Raw genomic sequence first — 22,753 nt, forward strand, 5'->3', positions numbered from 1 at the left:
CTGCTCGCACACACTCTGCTGTGGTGTTTAGCAGCAGGATGTTGGTTCAGACTTGTTTGTTTGGTGCATCCCATGTGTGCTAGATTGGATTGGGATCTAGGGAGTTTGGAGGCCGGGTCAGCAGTTATGGGCTCTTTGCCTGCTGGGATCCATGCATGTGGTGAACTGGGTGTTCTTGTGTCTTTCTGTCTTGGCCAATATTGATTTTTTTGGTCATTTGTGCTGCTTTGGCTTTTCTGTAGGATTGAACCGGATGGCCAGTTAACTGGTATGTAGCTGGCGACCAGTGTTGATCAGTTCCTCCTATTCAGTGGTCATAATGTTATGACTGTGTGTGTGTGTGTGTGTGTGTGTGTGTGTGTGTTTTCATACCATTTTCTCCAAATTACCTAAAACCATTCGCGAGTTTCCTTATTTCACAACACCTAGCATCCAACGTGGGTGAAAGCTAACATGGATTTAAATTTTGCTCATTTTTGGACTCCCAGTAATCGATGTCAGTGGCATCATCATAATTTGAACTTGATTATTAAGTGAGTACTTTTATCATCACTCGAGAGCTACAGTTATCCTCACGTAAGCATCATTTTTTAAAAAGTTTGACTTGGTCAGCATGGAAATTACAGTACCTATACAGTATCCTTATTCAAAACCAAATGATGTACAAGTTCAGATAATTATTTTACATTTTATCGTGTATAGAAAGCCATTCTTACTTGTTTCTTCTGCAGGAAACAAATATAAAGCCACAAAAAGTTTTGAAGTTTCTTCAAGTAAATCTAAATTTTTGGATCAGTGATTGGCGATGATTGTTTTTATGCTGCTTGACTTATTTAATGACATCTTTATGACGATCATGTACACTTTCTGGCTGGTGACATTTTGGCTGCCAAAAAAATTGGAATTGAAAGTTACCATGGTAACATATTAAAAGTACTATCAAGTGCAGTTGTTAAATTTAATGGACTTACATATCTATAATATATATTTAATAATGAATATTCTGAAATTAACTTTATCTCATTTCTTAACATGGATAAAAGCCAAATTTCTGTCCTAATACTTGAAACATGATGTAGCCATCCACCCAGTCATCCAATTATCGATTCACTTATATATTTTGCTGTTTATCTCTTCTAATAAGTACTCATATACAGTACATATATATATTCTTTTTATTATAAATGTATCACCTATGAATATACGTTGTGCCTTTATTACGTTCATAAGTATGTTTTCAAAGTTGCAATGTCAGCTTTACTGCCTGACAAGAAGTGAAGTTTATATTTTCTCTTTACTGTATGTGTTGGCTCTTTAACACACATGATATGGCAGTGACTATTAAATCATTTTTAGAGCTGATAATATTACATCTGGTTCTTAACTTTCAACTTTCCAAAACCATAGAGATAATGTGTTTTCCAAATACGCAGTTTGCAGTTTTGCAAATATGCAGTTTTCTAAAAGTAAAGTTTTTTTTTTTGTGCTTTTGCCGGAAATACCTACAACATCATATCCAGTAAATATGGTAAAGTCGTCTGCATTAGGGTCTTGACCATGGGTACTGTGAAGTCCATGGTGCAGATATACCTGTACTTTTCATTGTTGCTGCAGTGGTACGATGGACCTATGTGCTTTCTCACTTTTGTCTGAATTGTTTATCTTAGAGGCGGCACGATGGTGTAGTGGTTAGCACTGTCGCCTTGCACCTCCAGGGTCTGGGTTCGATTCTCGTCCAGGTTTGATTCCCGTCTCTTTGTACATAGAGTTTGCATGTTCTCTCCGTGCTTGGTGGGTTTCCTCCCACAGTCCAAAGATATGCAGGTACTTTCCCAAATTGCCCTTAGTGTATGTGTGAGTGCCATGCATCATGTCCAGGGTGTACCCTGCCTCATGCCCTAAGCCTCCTGGGATAGGCTCCAGGTCCCCGCGACCCTAAATACAGGGTAAAGCGGTATAGAAGATGAGTGAGTGAGTGTTTTATCCTGGAAGGTTCTATGCATTTTAGTTTAACCAGATATCTATAACACGTCCCCTATCTTTGGCTTGCTAGATTATTATAGACCATGCTCTTTGATATAGCATGCGTAAACATATAATAAGTGTTTACTCTGGGTAAACTCTTTTTCTGTGAATAAACTAGAGAACATTCTGACGCTACAGCTTGCGTGTGTGAGGTTGCTTCTCTCCCAATAGCTGCAAGCGTGATGAAATCTACTGTAGGACTACAAATCTACTGTAGCAGTTCATTCATCTAATTAAAACATGAATAAAGTTTAAGATCCAGTTATGCACCTTAATTTAGTGAGTACATCATAATGTCGGTTCCATCCAAATGTAGTAGCTTTCGGATCAAAGTTAAAATTAAAACATGTATAGATGCTGTACCTACTTTTTACCGTTATTACAACAATGTGTATAAAATCAGCCGGAAACAATCAGGGCCCCTTGCAGACAGAAGGGTCTAGTTGAAAAACAAATTAAAATTTACACCAAAAAATCTGTCTGGCTGAGCTGTAATGCATGATTGTTTGTTTGAGCCTGATTTACACCATGCAGCGTTCAGCTGAACTCTGCATGAGCTCTAATAAAATTAAGCCTTAGTACAGCATGGCCATTCTCCCTCTGACACATAACCTTAAAAACAAGAGCATATGAGCTGCCCAGTGGCTAAGCGTGAGAGTCAGCAGATTTCGCCTCTCTCAGCATTAGTCATAAATCATTTATTTATTCATTGTTTTGTCGCCTTTTCAGTCTGGATATTATTAACCAGACACAGTTATGTGGGAACACATGTTGCTGAGGAGATGATCTGCTTGGTTAATGTTAGGACAACTGCACACGCTTGCTTGATCTAATGGTGTCATTGGATGAGCTGGCTTGAGCCTTCAGTTTATCCCTTCTGAAGGCCTGTGTGGAGACGTTAAGGTGCAGGTATATGTTTTTTTTAAGGGTATGAGTCAATGCATGCTGAAGTAATGAGGCAGGGCTCTGTAGACAATCGATGACTTTGATGGAGTGTTACTAAGAGTCATAGAAGTCTGAGACCATACAGCAAACTGCCAAGTCTCCACTCCTACCTGTGGACAACATATTAGCCCAGTGAACCTCTGGAACCAGGGTCAACTTGGCCGAGCTGCTGGGAAGGTGTTGTGTTACAGTATTTTGTACCATTGACAGTGTAATTGTTCTACTTTGGTTTGTTGTATCTTACAGTCCTATAGAATTTTTTTTTTTTCTTCACAAAACTGACATTTGATTTTTCTGTTAGAGTTTCATGTAAGGTCATGTCGTTAACGTCACAGTATGATCTCTTGAGTCAATTTGCTGCCTGATGTTTTCAGCACTACAGCTACCACTGATCACCCGGTTGGACGAAATAGATTCATTATTTCTGCATAGTTGTTTCGATTGTTGCATCACCATCCATGTGTATGTAAATCAATTTTAGAAGAATAACAGTCGAAAAAATAGCTTATTCAGTTGTCTCATTGATGTTCATTTTGTAACGGAAAAAAAAAATCTATGTTTGCTTGAACCACCTTTACTACAGGGAACGTAACACACATACACTGAAGCATTGATTTATTAAAGGTTTGTGCAAGTAAAATATGCCCATACAGTACTTGAATACATGCTTGAAATCAAACGAACAAGCTGATTTCCTAACCGGGTTTCTGTGGAGGTTTCAAATAAGAAAAAAATACCATATTTTATCTGCCAGCTGAATATACAGTTTGGCACATTGCCACTTAAAAGGGAAAAAATACAGAGTAAAGTTAGTGAAAATATTCATATTACAATCACAACACTGTCATAATAATAATAATAATAATAATAATAGTAATAATAATAATGGGGTTATTTTTCACTTATATAAGAAGAAAAAAACTTTCGAATTTATTAAATTAGGTCTCGACATCTTAGGGTTTATGAAACAGTTTACCACCCCATGTCCTCCTGAGGCACTTCACTCCTCTTAATATCATGAGCAGAGACACAAACACACACATACAGTATTCAGCCAGCCTACAGATAATCCTGTTTTTGGATTTGTTACTGAGCCGTGAGCCACAGCAGTGAAATTCCCCAAAGCTGAACAGAGCCACTGGTTTTTCATTTCATTTGGCACCTATCTGTATAAGTGGCAGTTTTATGCTTCCAGAAGTCCCCTTAGGACGCACCCTTGAAATTACCGCACAGAAACGTCATTTGCATGGCATTCCTTCCCTCCATTTTGCGTGTGATATCAATTATTCTGTGTAAATCATGCAAAACTGTGCATGCCGTTTATCATATTTTGTATGCATATGGGTGCTCTTTTAAGTCAATTTGGTAACTCGATCCAAAATACATGTACAATACAAATTCCGGCGACTAACTGCTTGCCGTCCTCCAGAACCCTAAGCAAATTTTTTATATAATAGCATGCATTGTTTGAATTGAACAAGTGGTCACACAAATAAGTTGTATTTTATCCAAGATGTGCATATGCGTGCTGTTTCAGAGGACAGACACGTCCATATTAGAGTCAGATAGAATTCATTTCTGAATTTATGAACGTGAACAGTCATGAAATGCAAATCCAGTCTGACCAAAAAAATTGGAATTGTACAATGTGGCATGTAATATGAACATAGCCAAAGAAACCGAGTATTAGGTTTTATTAAATCTAGTTTTTGAAAGGCATCCTGTCAACTTTTCTACTTGTTCTGGTCGATTAGATTCAGGAGACTGTCAGTCTATTTATTTTATTCATTTCTAACTAAGACAAATGAAATATTTTGAGATAAATCTTCTAGAGCTTTGTGGTTTAAACTATGGCTTAGTGGTTAGCACTGTCACCTTGTATCTCCAGGGTCCGGGTTCAATCCCTGCCTCAGGTCCGTGTGCATGGAGATTGCATGTTATCCCCATGCTTGGTGGGTTTCCTGCAGGTACTCAGGTTCCTTCCAACTGTCAAAAGACATGCAGGTTAGGCTAATCGGCATTCCGAAATTGCCCGTAGTGTGTGAGTGTGTATATGTGTGTGTGCCCTGGGATGGATTGGCACCCTGTCCATGGTGTGTCCTGGCACTCTGTCCTTTCCTTGTGCCTTATTTCTTTTGGTATAGGCTCCAGGCCCTTCGCCCCACCGACCCTGTATACAGGATAAAGTGGTATAGACGCTGAGTGAGGGATTTAACTGCTTATGCAATTAAATCATTCTGTTGTTGGTTGATCCGATTAAATGAATCACTGCATCAGTTTTTAATTCAGAATCAATTCACACCTTTTTTAAAAACATATTTGGCTAAATTTAATAATGTAAAAAGGTCAAAAGGTGTGTTTTGCAAGAGTATCACTTTTTTGAGTTTATGGGCAGTTGGTGCAATACCGCCACCTGCTGGACTGGAGTGTGGATTAGAAGATTGGCAGGAAAAAAAAAATATCGCTTTGTATGGCACATGACAATCAATCCAATTTACTCAGTATTTCAATGTTTATTAAATACTTTTTGTAACTTTTAATACTTTAAAACCTTTAAAAAAATATAGGGCTATTGAATTGAATTGAGTTGAATTGAATTGAAAAAATCGCAATGTCCAAAACTGAATTGAACTGAATCCAATCTACCTGTGATTTACACCTCTAACGCATTTACTCGTGTGTGTGTGTCTGTTGCAGGGGGCTTTTTGCCAGTCACTACACAGAAACACACTACCTGGATGGAGGGAAACCCGTCACCACCTCACTCAGCTCCAGAGTAAGACTCTGTGTCACACCATCCTGTGCCTTCATGCTCTGAAACGCTGCCCACACTGCATCCCACAAACATCTCGCAGGCATCTGTTATGATTTTGTCACGTCTCTAAGATGAAAGCCACTGGGAAAGTTAATTACCTGCTGTAAAAGAGTTTATAACTCCCTCAGATAAAAGAGAAACAAATATTCCCGCACTTCTCACCGCCTCTCTTTCTGTGCAGCGTCTCTCGTGATTGCGGCGGTTGTTTTGTCAGTTAATACTATTGATTCCTAGTATGTTGACCTTTCGGATCACTTAATTAATGCAATCATGAGAACAAATGGCTGCTTTTGTCCTCGGGTGATCCCAAAGAGATGATCCTCTTAGCTATAAGTCAAGCTTCGACTTAAAATGTTGTGCTAACTTTTTTTTTTAGACAGACAGAAAGCTTGTGTGTGTGTGTGTGTGTGTGTGTGTGTACAAGGTCTGTTCAGAGTCAGTTTTTCACAAGACAGGAGAGAGAGAGAGAGAGATTTGAGAGACTGCGGGTGTTTGTTTCGCTGTTCCATCTCTTCCTCCTCGGAGACAGGGTGTGCTAACCTTGCACTTTTTTTAGTGCTTTATTTTAAGGTGAAGAAACGATTGCAGGTCACGTCGTCCAAACTCTGACAGCTCCCTGACCAACACAGTGCATGACAGGCCAAAAGTTGCTGAGATTCTCATTTAAAAATGACTTGTTATTCCAGGATTTAAAAAAAAAAAAAAAAAAAAAGCATTACATGAATCACTGCCAGGGTCAGTCCTGATTAGAAACTAAATAAAACTAAATGAAAGATCAGCAAGATTATTAGAGTAGTCCGGCCGGTCCAAACTAGATTGTTCTGGATGAGAAAAAAAAAATCTTGCCCCAGTGCCTGTCTGAATAGATTGTGGAAGGAATTAATGGGCACATGATGTACAAGGAACATTTGTGTCAAAGACATCACTTGCAAAGTAGGATTTAGGATCTCCTGGGGTCTCATTTATCGAAGCGTGGGCAGACTATGTTCTAACTTTGATCGAACTTAAGAACCCAAAGTTTTCATGAGGAAATTGTCATTCATCATGTGTATACTCACTGTTGCCCCAGTCTATTAAGAAAACCTGTGATGATATTAAAATCCCCCGTCAATGTTGTCTTATCCTCTTATTCTCTTTTCTTTTCTTTTCTAGAAAAAAAAAAAATATTATTTAATTTTTTTTGTGAAGCTGCTTTGAGACAATGACCATTGTTAAAAGCGCTATATAAATAAAATTGAATTGAATTGAATTGAATCTATTGCCTTGCATAAAAATCGGTAAAGTATTGTACCAGAAGTAATCTGAATTCATCTTTCATTAAACATGCCATGCTTTACTACTTCTATAACATGCTAACACACTGTAGGTCCCAGAGGTCCTCCAAAGTATGGGTGCTAATGCTGCAAGTGATGTACCAATCATATCTTAAACTCCCTCTATTTCACTCCTTTTCTAAAATCTATGTAAATAAGATACCGCTGAGCCACACCCCTCCAGAGAACATTGGAGCTAAGCGAAATCCAGGGTGAGGGATCACTACCCGTCGCCTCGTTTCATCACACTAGCTATTTCAGACGTGCACAGTAACTGGAAAGGCGAGAATCGTATTTGTAACAGTTGAAGGTTTAGTAATGTGGCTAGACGGTAATACCAAAAAACACCAAAAGGTGGCACTTTCTATTTTTTGTGGTAGACTACAGCTGAATATGTGTTCAGAGGAGATTGCTTTGCTATGATGCTGCTCTGATTAGCTACTTCTCTAAACTTATTCTCCTCAGTAACAGGCAGTGCATGGTGTGATTGATGTATTCTTCATGTGTAACTAATGAATGTAGTGTCACGGACAACTGGCTTGTATAATAAAACCAGTTTTTCAATACTGTAGATGTGTATAAGCTATTCATTGTGCCGCCTGCCTCCAAGCTTAGGCGACACACAGGATCACTATCCATCATCTTGCATCGTCATCATCGTCATTCATCATCTATTGTCTTTACATTTTTCCTCTATCCACAACTCTGTATACAACTAAACTATACAGGGGAATTTAAACAAACTGCCACAGAACCTTTACCAGGAAGCATATTTTATTTTTAGAATAGCTCATTAACATTAATTGGCTCAAGATCGGTTAGAAAAAAAAAATTTAGCCCACATCAGACCACTTTCTCATTAAAAGGTACTGGTGGATAAAAGCTATAGATATCAACTGGAATAAAAGGGAAAATCACTCATCCCTCTTAGCAAAGTTTTCTAGAAACATTTTCTCCTTAGGATACGTAGGCATCGTCCCAATCGATCTGTAAAATCTGACTTTTATGTACTTTTACATCAGATTTCATCTGTGTTATCAGTCTGTACCTTGCTGTAAGCATCAAAAATAGTAATTATGCTGTCAGTTAGGCTGATACAGTATGACTGACAATAAGTAGGATGAAAATTATTTTCCTTTTTTTCTCGCAAGGCTTCTAAAAACGCGTGGTCAGGATTGAGAGTAAATATACAAAAAAAAACTTGAAAAACCAAATTCGATGCATAGAAATGTGCGTATGCATGGTTTACTCTCAAAATTATGTGTATGCATGGTTGATAAATACAAATATTGAAAATCCTGGAAAAACTGAACAAACCCCCAGAAAATGCAAGCATAACCAATTTTAATTTGTACCGAATTTATTTGGTGCATCTGTCACATGGGAAACTTTCATTGGTTTACGGTTACAGTCTGTAGCACATCTGTTGGATTAGACAATGTGTCATCACTGCTGTCCATCAGTGTAAAGTGACAGGACCAACACTTTCCAGATGTGATTTGTTTAGTGAACCATTCTCATTCGTTCATTTTCCATTCAAAATTGGTGGTGAAGGTAAAATTGGCAACAGGCTAAGAAGTTCAGTCCAGACTTAATTGTGGGCCAGCCATAGTTTCCAGCTTCTCCAGAGGGATGCCCAGATGTTATCAAGCCAACAATGAGATATAATTTCTCTAGCAGGTCCTGGGTATGCCCTCGGGTCCCTGTCGAATATGATGCATGAGCTGTAGCAGGAGCTAGTGGCTCTACTCTGAGCTGACTCTGTTTGCCAAACTCCTTGCCTTATGGTCCATGCTCTGTTTTCAAATTAGGGACTTACCTTCAGTGGAGGGACAAATTGTAAAGATACATAGTTATATAGTATAATTCTATAAGTGTGGAAAGGATAAAGTGGTACACAGCAAAATTCCATGTGTTGAATTTAGTCCCAGTGTGTTGAATTAACACCGTACAGGGTTTGTGTTCAGAATCAAACAACGTTTATTTGTCTCCATGGTCATGCTGTTTAAACATGGAGATTTACCCATGATAAAATCCAATCGCCTCATTGTGACCAAAACAGTGTTTCATCACCAGGCAACAGGGCAGCTTATCTTGTCCACCAAACAGACAATGCTTGGGAGGAGACCATGAATTCATTTTTGTGTATATTTACTGTGATTTGCCTACTAGGGGGGTTTTTCTGTGTCAAAGTGCATTCATGTGCCTCGTTTCAACCCAGAAATCCTTATAATCTCTTAGACATTAAGTGATGCTCCATATGAATCGTGAGCAGAATTTTGATCCTCACTGGATTCAATGTTTTATCTATGACCTTGAATGTAGTTTTTCCTCCCTCAGTGCTCCTTTTTCCTCTGATACTAAAGCAGAACCGCTTTCCATGCAGTCTGCAAAAATGACTCAGCATTGCCACTGGAGATTACCATACTGTATTTGAAGACTATTTCTTCTGCTTATGAAGCATTTGGATAAGCTTATTAGCATTCAAATGGAATGTTATGAGAGCAGACATCGGAGAAGTCAGAGGGAATGCTTGCCAGGTGAATGTCGAAAAGATCAAGAATCATTTATGAAATAATGTCATTTTCTACACGTTAAGTGTCAAGGTCAAGGTTTGCCCACTTCCAAAAAAATGAAGGGTCTATCATAGGTTTATTTTAAAGTACACTATAGAGACAAAATATCAACCAAATATCCAGAAGAAGCACATGATACAAAGGTTCTAAATTGATATTCATTGTATTTAAGGAAATAAGTTTTTAGCAAGCACAGAGGTTACCAGGTTTTCAGGAGGAAGTTTGGTCCACTCTTCTTTACCGATCTTCTCTAAATCCTTAAGGTTTCTTGCCTGTCGCTTGGCAACTCAAAGTTTTAGTTCCCTCTATTAATTTTCTATACAATTAGGTCTGGAGACTGGCTAGGCCACTCCATGACCTTAATAAGCTTCTTTTTGGGACACTCCATTGTTGGTATGTTTTGGGTCATTGTCATGCTGGAAAAACCATCCATGACCCATCTTCATGTGGTTCTCATCCAGAACTTTACAATACATGGCCCCGTCCACTGGCCCCTTAATGCGACCAAGTCTGCCTGTACCTTTAGCAGAGAAACAGCCCGAAAGCACGTTTTTTTCACGTGTGTGCTTGGCTATAGGGATGGTGTTCTTAGGGTCATAGTCAGCATTTTTCTTCCTCCAAAAAGGGTGAGTCGAGTTGATGGCAAAGAGCTCAATTTTGGTCTCATCTGGCCACAGCACTTTCTCTTAACCTACAGTATCTCTGTACATGTGGACCTTGCAGCACTGAAGGACTTCAATCCATGTGTTATTGTGTTACCAATGGTCTGTTCGGTGATTGTTGTCCCAAACTGCCTTGAGATCATTCACAAGCTTTTCTGGACTGATTTCTCACTTTTCTCATGATTATCTTTACCCCATGAAGCAGAATCTTGCATGGAGCTCCAGACAGGGGGCGATTGATGTTTATTTTTGTATTTTTTCTATTTGTTGTCAAATAGGTTTTTATTCAGTCAACCAATAACTTTGCAATAATCACAATTTCCAGGATTAATTTTCTGATATGCATTAAAACTTACCAAAACAAACAAAGAGAAGGAATAAATAAATAAATAAATATATAAATACACAATAAAAGTAACACCCCTACCCCAGCCTGTTAATATACAATATAGTTACAATCGAAACAACTTTAAGTTACAATATTTAGTATTAAGGAATAGAATTCCTCTTGAGGTAACAGAAGAAAGGGCCCCAAATCTTGTGAAACTGTCCAATGTTGCCTTCTGTTGAGTTTTCCCATTCTTCAAAGCATGTATTGTGTTCTTTAATTCATCTAAAGTAATGTCTTTAAGAGTCTTTATTGAGACTATAATTTATTCAGTACTCACATTTACTGAAAAGATGTTCTGACGAGGTTACAGTATATTAGATTTTTCACGGAGCCGCCGTTAATTATGTGCTATTCTCCCATATACTGTATAAAAACACGGAAGTCTATTTCTTCTATTTGTAAATAATTAAATATCAATTATATACCAGTAAACTGATGACGAGGCTCACCCAGACCAGCCTGTTTGGTCCGAACACACAGGAAAGCCAACGCAGCAGAAATCGCCAAAAAAAGTAAATACTGGCCACGATAGAAAGCATACTTGAACACCCAGTGTAACACAACCTGCTATGTATTGGTCCCGGCAGGCAAAGACTTCAAACACACTGACTCGGACTTCTAACTCTCCAGATCCCAGTCTGATCGAGCCCACTAAATTTGAATGTTCTAAACAAGTGAAATTGACAGAGGCCCCACCCAACCATTTAAAATGGCATGTGGATGCAGAGGTAATACCACCCGAAGAGATTCTTATTACCAGCTGAAGTTTTTTTCTTATTATCATAATGGCATCATATGACATTCACAAATTCATGACCTCAGGAGCGCTTGCTTAATCCGACAAGCTGCTTGATTCTGTCTGTTGAATCAGACTTCAAATTTACTGCAACAGCCCTCAAATGTCTATTTTACCTCTGGGCAAACAGGAAATAAGACTCTGGTGGACATGACGACTCAGAGCTGTCCTCCATGTCAGCTCATGCAGACCAGAGCGACAAGCTGACAAATTACAGGTCACCCAGGGAGACATGCTGGGGCGTGAGAGTGGGACCGGGCCCCGGCACAGAAATAACGATCTGCGAATCCGAATCCTCGTCTGGATGATAGAACAAGACCGAAATGAACACTTTGCATTCGCTGCCTCTATAAAAGCATCATATTTCCTTTTGAGCTGCAAGCAGATTGAGGCACAGACAGAGGGAGTATGAGCATCTGCATTGTGTTTTACTGTGGAGTTGGGTAAAAGGGCCAGAGCTCAGTGCCAGAATAAAAACCCCAGGCTTTCATTCCAAACCACACAAATCCTCCCTACTGACTGAAACAAACCAGGTTTGTGATGAAATATGCTACTTTGTTATACATATTTGTATCTTTCTCTCTCTTTCATTTAATTTGTCTTTTCTCGTACTTTTGTGTTTTGTATATTGATCGATCGTTGTCATGGGTACGATCAACTGGCACCCTTCGGGAAAATGACATGTATTAGGCAGGGCGGTATTTTGTGTTTCTTTTTCCTCTAAAACTTTCCTGTAGGTGAAGTTCATTGTTAAATTAATAGTTGTAAATAGTAAGCAAAATTTTACTCACAGCAGCCAGGAGCTTGTTTTTATCCTTTAAGAAACATTGTCAATAAAATGTGTTAGTTTAATATTTTGAATGCATCAACATTTATATCATAATGAATGTTTAATTTAAGATCCTTAACATGTAAAAATTATTTAACAAATCTAAACAAATCTATAAGTCAGAGATACGTTAACGGAAACTGGTCTGAGAACAGTTCTACACGGCAAATTACCCAGTGTTGAATTAACACTGGGTGAAACACCTTCACGAGTTCAAATCTCCTAAGTGTGTGAAGATTTCACTCTTAACTCGAGCAGAACAGCCGCTAGAATCAGAGAGAAAGACTTTGTGCTGACAGGGGTGTGACCGCATTGTGAGAGTCAGGTTAGTCGCCTTGCACCTCCTGGGTCCGGGTTTGATTCCCACCTCTATGTGCATGGAGTTTGCATGTTCTTCCTGTGCTTGGTGGGTTTCCTCCGGGTACTCCGGTTTCCTCCCACAGTCCAAAGATATGCAGGTTAGGCCAATTGGTATTTCCAAATTGCCCATAGAGTGTGAATGAGTGTGTGAGTGTATGTGTTAGTGTGCTCTGTGATGGATTGGCACCCTGTCCAGGGTGTACCCTGCCTCATGCCTCCAGGTAGGCTCCAGGTCCCTGCGACCCTGAATACAGGATAAAGCGGTATAAAAGATGAGTGAGTAAGTGTTTGTTGATGTGACTCTGGTTTTATTTACAGTTCTCCTCGATGAACTTTTTAAAGTAAAAAACACACGCACACACACATACACACACACTTGCGCCTTGTTGCTCTCTTTTAAGCTCTACTTGTTCAAATGTTCTCTCTCTCACGCTGTTGTGCTCTCCACTTTGTTACACAGCTCACAGCAACACACACACACACGCTAATAAGACATATTAGCCTCAGATGCGTGTCTTTTTTCTAACTTAACTCACTTTTCACCTTCACACTTGACTCCGTTTGACGCCACCCCTGACGCTTGACCACTCCTCACCGCAATACTTAAATACTCGACTTAATTTCGGTTTTATGAAAATTTCAGCTTAACTCTGATAATTATCATCCTCCAATCCGGCTTTTACCTTGGATTAAGATTTTGTTTTATTGGAAAAGTTAATTAAGACATTTTTTTTTTTATTACGTTTCCATCTTTATAATATATGGCTTGTTAGTTACCACGTGCACAAAACAACCTCAAGCTTTAAATTTAAAAGCTAAAAGCTAAATAAGAACTTCTGACTAATTAAATATAAAAATAATCTACTGTAAGCCCTATTTAAAAGAGTAGATGTTTCAAGTGCATTTATGCTTTTAAAGGAAGTTTGATGCAGTATATCTTTTCCAGGCATGAAAATTATGAACAATTTAAATGATTCGAATGAATACACCATATGAAAAAGGTCAAGTTTATTTTTAGACTAACAGGACGTCCTTATGCAAAGGTCAATGAGTTAGTTCTAAATTCATATAAACCAAACCAGAGATGACTTAATTTTTAAAACATCCTGCAGATGATTAACTTTAAATGCGTATAAACAGGATTGGATGGATCGTCTGACTTCAGGAAACGCAGTCATGACCTTTGAGACCTTTGGGATAAGTTTGAAATGCTAATCATTCGGAACACAGACCATCGAGCTATGAGATGGCATGACCTGCTGTGCCACTGATCATTAATACCCCAGGCAAAAACAAGCATTTCTGTTCTGACAGCAGCTGCAAAAAAATCTTTCTGAGTATTATTTTTTATTATTAAAATTAATTTTTATCAGGTTGTTATATGTTTGAGAGAGGCAATACAAAACAGGATTGAATAATTAATTGTAAGGTGCATAGCTGCAAGTACTGTATATGCGTTTAAGTAAGGAGGTTGTAATGTTTCTAAAGTCGATTGTAGTATATCATCTCCTTCAGGATAAATATTAACAGGCGTGAAACAGTTTTGGAAGCCAAGTGAAGTAAAACTAAATGAAAACAAAACTGGCTCACTGTCAAACCCCTAGGCACACAGCCCACTAAAAAAGAAAAAAAACATCAGGAGTGCGTCTCATCAGCAAATCACTCCCATCTCGCCTACTAAATACGCACACACACACACACATTTCAAAGCAAGCCATTCTTCATCTAATTGTGTTTATACAATCTGGAATGTTTCAGGTGAACTGTTACTACCACGGGGAGGTGAAGGGCTATCCGCACTCCGACGTCATCCTCAGTACCTGCACAGGACTTAGGTGAGTCACCATGGCGACCTGAATTAATAATGTTTATAGCACACACACACATATGATCAATCTGACGCTGGTGGTGAATGATGGTATGAATTAATGTAGCTGCCAGAATCCATGGAACCCAGAAGCAGCAGTCTGACCAATAAAATGAATTAAATGGAATTTATCCAGGAGTCGTATTATACATCTTCGTGAAAGATCCTCATATAACTAAGATAAAGTTTGATTTGGAACAACAAATATTCCAGTGTTACACGTTTCCTCACACACAAGCACACTGTAGCCTGTTGCTTCAGAATTATTATTGTCATAATTCTGCTTGATACCATCGGAAACATTATCCAGCCAACAGGATCCAAACTCTCTCTCTCTCTCTCATAACCTGTCTCAAGCCACACAATCTGTCTTCAAACCGTGCAGCAAGGACACACACACACACACACACACACATACACACTTACACGCATACGCACACTAACAGCACCCTCCTGACAAGATCTGTGTTTCTTGGTACTCGGGCCAAAACAAATTAGTGTTGATTTTGGTTGGCAGTGTTGGTGTGAGTGTGGTTTCCACGAGTGTTTATGTGGTCTAGCGTGCACTTCGGGTTTATTAAGAAAGCGTAGAGTCTGGCCCCTTTTCTACAGAGAAGCACGTCACTTTAAATCAAATGTGCAACTGTAAAGTGTGAGAAAAGCTTGTTGAAGTGAATCCCATAACCACTAACCATCGGGATTGGAACTGAACGTCTAGTTGTTTCAATAAAATATCTCAAAAATTGATGCTGTTTTCACCAGCAGTGGCTTGGATGTTGAAATAACCCAGTTTCCAGACTGCTTTTAAGCTGTGGGAAAGCGGAAAGAGCACTTCCCTGAAGACTAGCATGTTCTATTTACACTTTAACAAATCTATTTAATGAATTTTGTCTCAATACAGGTTCCTTTGTCCAGTACACTGTCAATCTCTCTCTCTATCTCTCTCTCTCTTTACACAGAGGACTAATCACACTGAAAGATAAAGTGTTGGTGCTGGAGCCAGCACGAAAGCCCAATAGCACTTTACATCATGTCTTTAGAGGGGAGCAGATCAACCTAAAGCAGGGGACATGTGGACATGGACACAACCTGACCTACACTGCAGGACTCTCAGGCACAACAGGAAGCCTCTTCAGCTCACATGGCAGCAGGGTGAGCTAACCATGACCAGACTTTATAATCAGTCATAATATAACACTGATTTTCAATTATATGCTGTACCAGTAAGCTGGTGACTGGATCATGGGCACCCAAGGCTCATCAATGCCCGCGGGGACCAAAAGGTAACCCATCTAGTCTGATCCCACAGATCGCTGCACAAATTGCTAAAAAGTCAATGCTGGCCATGATAGAAGGCAGCAGAACAACCCGCGCACTGCAGACCTACATGCACGGGGTCCAGCAGGCGAACAGTCCAAGACTGCTGACCCAGCCTCCAAACTCCTCAGATCCAAGTCTGACTGAGCACCCATGGCATGTGCAGGAAAAACAAGTCATACCCCAAAGGGCCAGATCTTCCCAGGCAGGACAAGGGGAACCTACACCATACTGAACATGATGTATTGTTTTGTAATGTTATGGCTGATCCGTGTATACAGACATGCAAGAATTAAATAAAAACTTGTAATTTATCAAAAATATATACACCATTATTAGTTATAATTTTGGAGCTAGTAAGGCTTATATTAATATATAATCAATACATAATTATTCAAATCAAGACATGCTTAAAGATAGGGATAATCTTTCTGAAAAGAAGGAAACAAAAAGTCATAATAATGGCAAATATTAGTGCATAAAACTATTTGTGCCGATTAACTTCCTGCATGTCCGTGCATGCTTTAGCATAAGACAATATCATGAGTTTTTAATATTATTATGAAGAGTATTTGCAAGGTCAGCATATTATAGGTGACTAAACTACTGTACGTATATATAGCGATGTCTATACATGATAAACTGAGACCTTGATCAAAATAAATCAATATCTGACTGGCTATAAGACAAAACAAGCTATAGCAAAACAAATGGAAGGGGTTAGAAAGGCAGGAATTAATTAACCTAATCAAGGATAAAGTCAGGCAGTTTTATGTCTGCGTACATGATAATTGGTTATCCAGATGGCTCTTGAACTAAGAAATTTTGCTAATATAAGTTTGATACATAATGAAGTTGTTGCCAGCTGTTGTTTATTCTAGACAAAATTCACATTAGTTGCTCAGTGACCCTATTATAGATAATTTTGTACAAACTCTTTCTTATACTGTTATTTATTATCTTAAAGCCATTGAGTTTGTATTTTTATGTTCATTAATTACTTTTAGGTATTAGGTGTATTAGACCAAGAAAAATGAACCTGGCATGAAAATTTAAACAAGCAATTTTTTTATTTCAATATCTACATTTTTTTTCTAGGCTTTTTTCCTTTTATAGGGTTGCCACATTGGATCATTTGATCAGTGTGTTTTTTTGCACAGGTTTTTACGCCAGCTGCACTTTCTGCCTTAACTAACCCATTTTTCCAGGCTTGGAACTGGCAGAATAGCTTCCCTGATGGGTATTATATGGGCATGAGGTTAAGTGACTTTCCCAAGGACCCAACAGGGCAACCCAGCAGTGGCAGGGCTCAATACCACCCTCAGCAATTCAGAACCTCAGCTGCAGCCTCACTGTCTATATAAAAATACTAAAACCAGGTTAAAAACTTTATTTTTTCAAAAAACAAAGTTTTAAGTTTGGTTGACCCCTTGTGCTATAAGAACAGGTTATAGTACACAGAGACACTTAAAAAAAAAAAACAGTACAAAACAACTTGAGAAAGCTGATTCAATTCAGAAACTCAGAATGATGTGCTCTCTTTTTAATGAAAGATAAAGTGCTCTTCTGTTGTAGCTTTTATAAAAAGCCTTTTAAAACTGGAGTGCATAATTGCATTTTGCTAAATCTGTTCCTCAGAGATGACCTGTGTGCCTATTTATTTATTTATTTTTTAAATGTTTTTTTTTTTTTTAAGCTTAGTGGGTAGCACTTGTGTTTTGCACCTCCTGGGTGTTCGAATCTCACCTCTGTCCTGTATTTGGAGTTTCCTCCCACAGTCCAAAGACATGCATGATAAGCTGATAGCTGATTGGTGTCTTTAAAGTGCTCAGTGTGTGATTGTGTATCCATGTTGGCACTCCATCTACTGTGTAACCCATCTTGTGCCCTAAGTGTCCTGGGATCGGCTCCAGGCCCCCTGTGACCCTACAGAGGATAAGCGGTGTAGATGATGAATGGATGTGTTGTGCTTTCCTTCTTAATCTTTCTTCCTAAACATTTCACTTTCCATCTTTCACTTTTCCTTCTTGTTGTTATCTCTCCGCAGTACAAGAGACAAGCCCAGAGCAGCACTAAATATGTTGAACTGATCATTGTAGCAGACAACCGAGAGGTATGTTACTAAAAATACATTTTTATCCATTTTCCCTTAGCCACCACAAAGAACAAACTATACTGTATGAGTGTAACCTTTTTTGTCAAGCAAGGAACAAAGTTCTCCTGGCCGTGTCTCTTCTTTTGTTCTCTGCTGAAAACATGGGAAGGCAGAAATGGTGGGACGCAAGGTCATGACCATCGAAAACTTGGGTCTGGGTTGCGCCCTCTGAGCTCTTGTTAGGGTGCTAAGTTGAAGAGAAGCCTATTAAAGTGCAGCTGTTGATTATTTTGGTTACAATAGGGAGTTCATTCATGTGGCTCAGAGGGTGATGGATTGTTTAAGTAGCACTTTAGTATCATTAATCTGGACTATGACAGAAAAAGAAGATCTCCAGCTGCAGCTACTTGACCCTTGCTTAATTTGTCTGTTTAAAATTTGGACTTCATGTCCTCTAAATGCAGCACTTGTAAATGATAGTTCACAAATTGGTTACAGCTGAAACTACCAGGTGGTACTTTCTCTTGGTAGTTTCTAAATACAAAGTCTGACCTGTCGATGTATTTGGACAGATTTTTAGACGAGTTATACAGCTGCTAAAAGCTGAGAGTCTGAAACATACTCGTTTAAAATGTACTGACATTTATAGAGATTAATTTTCTTCTTCCCATCAAGAGTGGATTAAATGACAGCAGAACATCTGAGCATTTTGGTACTTGCTTTTAGTAAAGTTTTTATTACCTGATAAGATCTCTCAATAGAGTTTACTGTAACATTAACTCATAAGATTAATCTGAGTGTAAGCACATACTATACCGTAAGTTTAGGTTTTGGGTTCTCCTCGTGCCACCTGGACAGCTCTGACCCCTTCGCGGTGTGGCGCCACAGGGCCTCTATGGTGTGCTGTGATGTCGTGATGGTGACAGGATGTTGGTAGTGGATCCTTTTGATGATGTGGGTTGTTGGGAGGGGCCTCCATGGATCACATGATCAGATTAAGGATCTGTGGTGTTTGGAGGCCGTGTCAGCAGGGTTGGGCTGAGACCCAGCTGGCATGGCTTGGATGCTCATGATCCTGTCACCAGGTAATGGGCCGTAGATGGTGATCAATGTTGTTCAGATCAGTGGAGTTAATCTTATGGCTGATCGGTATAGGCTTGTGTATTTTAGCGTAGGACTGATTATATGTGTTTTACTATAGCCATGTGTTCTACAAAGTGTGTTGATGTGTAGTTTGCTCTAGACCAGTTTCCTTGTAACAAAATAAAGTTGATTTCAGTATAATAAAATTTTATCCAAATGTATTACATGTATGATGATGTATTTTGTAGTTGGCTAAAGTGACAACCAGAATTGTTTAAATTAATCAAATTAACACAAAACACAAATGACAGTAAACATAAAAAATGATGAGCATCTTTGGATTGGCTTGTGAGTATGTAAATTAGTACTTCCTAATAGAATTAGAGCTTATATTATCGTATATCTTTGTTTTTTTTCTCTTCGTTGTATACAGTAATTAAAGGGAATGCCTCATCAAACTAATCAGTGAACAAAACCCTACAATTTGGCTGATGACACAAAAAGGATGAAATAGATGAAGTGGCAGCTTCATGGATGCCAGAGGAAACACCTACACGTCCCATAATTGATAGTTTTTGGTTTCATGAAGGCTAAGATTTTTTTTTAGACTGTAAGTTTAGGAAATTTCTTGGCAGGTGAAAATATCTTGAATATACAGTAGCTACATTTATCTGCACTTTAAAAAAAAATAAGACTACGGCAAATGAGATTTAAGATTATAAAGCATATCTCTAATAGAATTTTAACTAAATTGTAAGCAAAATGATGGGTGGAAATTGGCTTTGACTAAATTAGGATTCAGGGGCCTAATTTTGTTAGTTTTAAGAATTTATTCTTTAAGGATCAAAATTTTCTGCCAATAGAACAAAAAATATTTTTTTTTTTTTTTTTAGTGAATAACATTTCACTAGAGATAAGCTTAATAATGTTATATTTAGTTTGTTGTAAACTTATTTTAAAAAATTATAGATAGCCTGGACAACATTCAGAATATTTCCCTTGTTAAGATATCATTTTTTTGCAACGAAGGATACCTTCATGTCATCGTGTAGTTCATTTAAAATAATAAAGTCATTGATAATTATATGATTAGTATTCTTCAGCATAAAACTCACAAGCATGGGGTTTACCTAGAGATAGAAAGTAAGTATAAAAACAAAGCATTTGTAGTAAATAATGTAGTAAAGCTTTATGTACTAATTGTACTTTATAATATAAAAAAATAAGGGTTTGTTTGGGAAAAAAAATGTCTGTCAGGATGTAGGTACATTATTTTAAATCAGTAAGTCTGTAGATATCAAAATGTCTGTATCTTAGTTAAAAGCTTAGCAGTGAGAATCCTGCTTGATCATCCCTTGTTTAACCAGAGCAGAAAATCGGGAACCCGAAGGAACAGGATTTATAATTTCATAATCTAGGAGTTTCTTCACCCATCAGTGGGACTTTATTAGTTGTGCTGAAAAATAAAATGAATCTTGTTACGCAAATCTCTCTTGGACTGGCAACAGCGAACGAAACTTCCAAGGTTCAGCAGTTTCTGATTAGAGTTACAACCCACGACTCACAACCCTGAAGGCAGTAATCATACAAAACATGCAAGAGACTTTTCCATTCTTTGATTCTGTACAACCTCTTTTATATTCCCTCGGCTGATGGCCCAAAACAAGCTCAGCACGTCCGATCTGCCAAAATATGAGAAAGAGCCTGAACATCTGTGCTGAAGTGGAGCTTGGAACTGGACATTGGAAAAATTATTTGCCACATGTGACATGCTTCATTTGAGTAGCATAAAACACGCATCTTTTGTTATTTCAGTATCAGAAACAGGGCAAGGATCTGGAGAAAGTGAAACAGAGGCTGGCTGAAATCGCCAACTATGTGGACAAGGTAAATCCAAATAAATTCCCGTATGGTTAATTGATGTGACGTGCAATTTAGTCTAGAAAGGCCAGATCACTACCTGCAACATGCACCACTACACAACATCCATCAGTTACTTTATTTTATAGTGAGTATAATATGACTGTAAAAGTGTTAATACTTTATCCAGCCATCAATATTTAGATATAATCATTAAGTCGGTGCTAGTTAGAAACCTAGCAAAGAACCTAACATTTAATGTACATATGTGACTATGTAGACTTAGAACAAAGTCTGGAAAATAATTACTTTAAAGTACCTGTTAACACCTACAGTAGCTCTCCCTATGCTTCAGTTCTATAGAGCGCTGAACATCCGTGTGGCCCTGGTCGGCTTGGAGGTGTGGAGCGACTCAGACAAATGCCCTGTCTCTCAGGACCCTTTCACCACACTGCATGAGTTCCTGGACTGGAGAAAACTCAAACTTTTACCCCAGAGACCACATGATAATGCTCAGCTTATCAGGTCAGTAGGCACATCGTAATCTCCTGCCTTGTTCTTTACACAGTGGATAATCTAGTGCAAGTGCAAACCAAAAATAAGTTCAGTTTATTAGAAGAAACTATAATTAGGTAGTAAAAATGTGCCCAAATTAGGGTTATATGGACTTACCATTTAATGAAATCATGCGACCATGATGGTCTTCATGGTCAACCATCAGTTGGCTGGCAAATGTGAATAGCCTTACATGATTTACGTAGGCTGTTGCAATGAAAAACCCAAGACCTGCTGGGGAGATTATATCTCATAGTTGGCTTGGGAACATCTGGGGATTCCCCAGTAGAAGCTGAAATCTGTGGGTTGGTAATAATTTCTTGCCTTGCACTTTTTAATCTGCTGCCACCATGACCTACATGGAAAAAAAACTGAGCGAGTGAACAAATACCCTACTGGAACCCTAACCAGTGCATGATTCTGCTTATTACTTGTCCATATGTAAAGGATGTAAATCTAAGGGTTTCATTATTGTTGGACAGGACTATGCATGTTTAATCAGTTTCCAATTTTTTTGTATTTCTGTGTCGGTCTGCAGCGGGGTGTATTTCCAGGGCACCACCATTGGCATGGCTCCCATCATGAGTATGTGCACGGCCGAGCAGTCTGGAGGCATTGTCATGGTGAGAGATATTTCTGTAAATTGCGAAACAAAGTCAGTGTTTGTTAATTTTAATTTCATCATTTAAGAACTAATATTTATGGATTTTATGGAACTTTTTTTAGCTTTTAGTGAAACAGGACTCTTTTTCTAGACTTCCTCCAGCTGTCTAAGTAAAGTGCTTCTAAAGCTGTAGAAGGCAAATGATGTTGTATACTGTTATTTACCCGCCATTGCCTGGTCTTATTCCCAACATCAGCTGTCCAGGTTAAGTGACCCTGTCCTCATGATAGACTCAGATTACAGTTCTTGGCTGTCAGAAGTGGAACCTGATATGGACTTTTGCTTTTGTAGCCCATTCACCTCATCTCAGCCATATATTGTGTGCTTTTCTATTCACCATTGTTATACAGAGTTGTATAGACTTCTGGTATAGGACCAGTCTGATCGAGAAAGCGTTTACGCTAACCATATTGCTGATCAATGATTTCGTTTTTTTTTTTTTTTTCAAAAACTAAAAGCAGGAAAAATAAAATGTCTTTTCTATGCAAAGATTCCGTTCCTTTAAGAATAATGTTGAAAACTAATTTTAGATAGAACCAAAGGGATTCAACCAAAAATAAAGCCATACAGGCGGCACGGTGGTGTAGTGGTTAGAACTGT

The 22,753-nt window shown here is 38.5% G+C and overlaps 1 protein-coding gene across 1 annotated transcript in view; it reads left to right on the forward strand.

Annotated features, from left to right (window-relative positions):
- Positions 1–22,753, forward strand: part of LOC128541091 (disintegrin and metalloproteinase domain-containing protein 12) — a 108,924-nt gene that overhangs the window by 48,967 nt on the left and 37,204 nt on the right. Inside the window, exons 4-10 of the mRNA XM_053511256.1 lie at positions 5,668–5,746; positions 14,471–14,547; positions 15,539–15,731; positions 17,944–18,009; positions 20,890–20,961; positions 21,290–21,459; positions 22,028–22,112. Of these exons, the coding sequence (XP_053367231.1) occupies positions 5,668–5,746; positions 14,471–14,547; positions 15,539–15,731; positions 17,944–18,009; positions 20,890–20,961; positions 21,290–21,459; positions 22,028–22,112 (742 nt within the window). The remainder of the gene's footprint in view (positions 1–5,667; positions 5,747–14,470; positions 14,548–15,538; positions 15,732–17,943; positions 18,010–20,889; positions 20,962–21,289; positions 21,460–22,027; positions 22,113–22,753) is intronic.

This window comes from Clarias gariepinus, chromosome 14 (assembly GCF_024256425.1).
Source record: "Clarias gariepinus isolate MV-2021 ecotype Netherlands chromosome 14, CGAR_prim_01v2, whole genome shotgun sequence".
NCBI classification, from domain to species: domain Eukaryota; kingdom Metazoa; phylum Chordata; class Actinopteri; order Siluriformes; family Clariidae; genus Clarias; species Clarias gariepinus.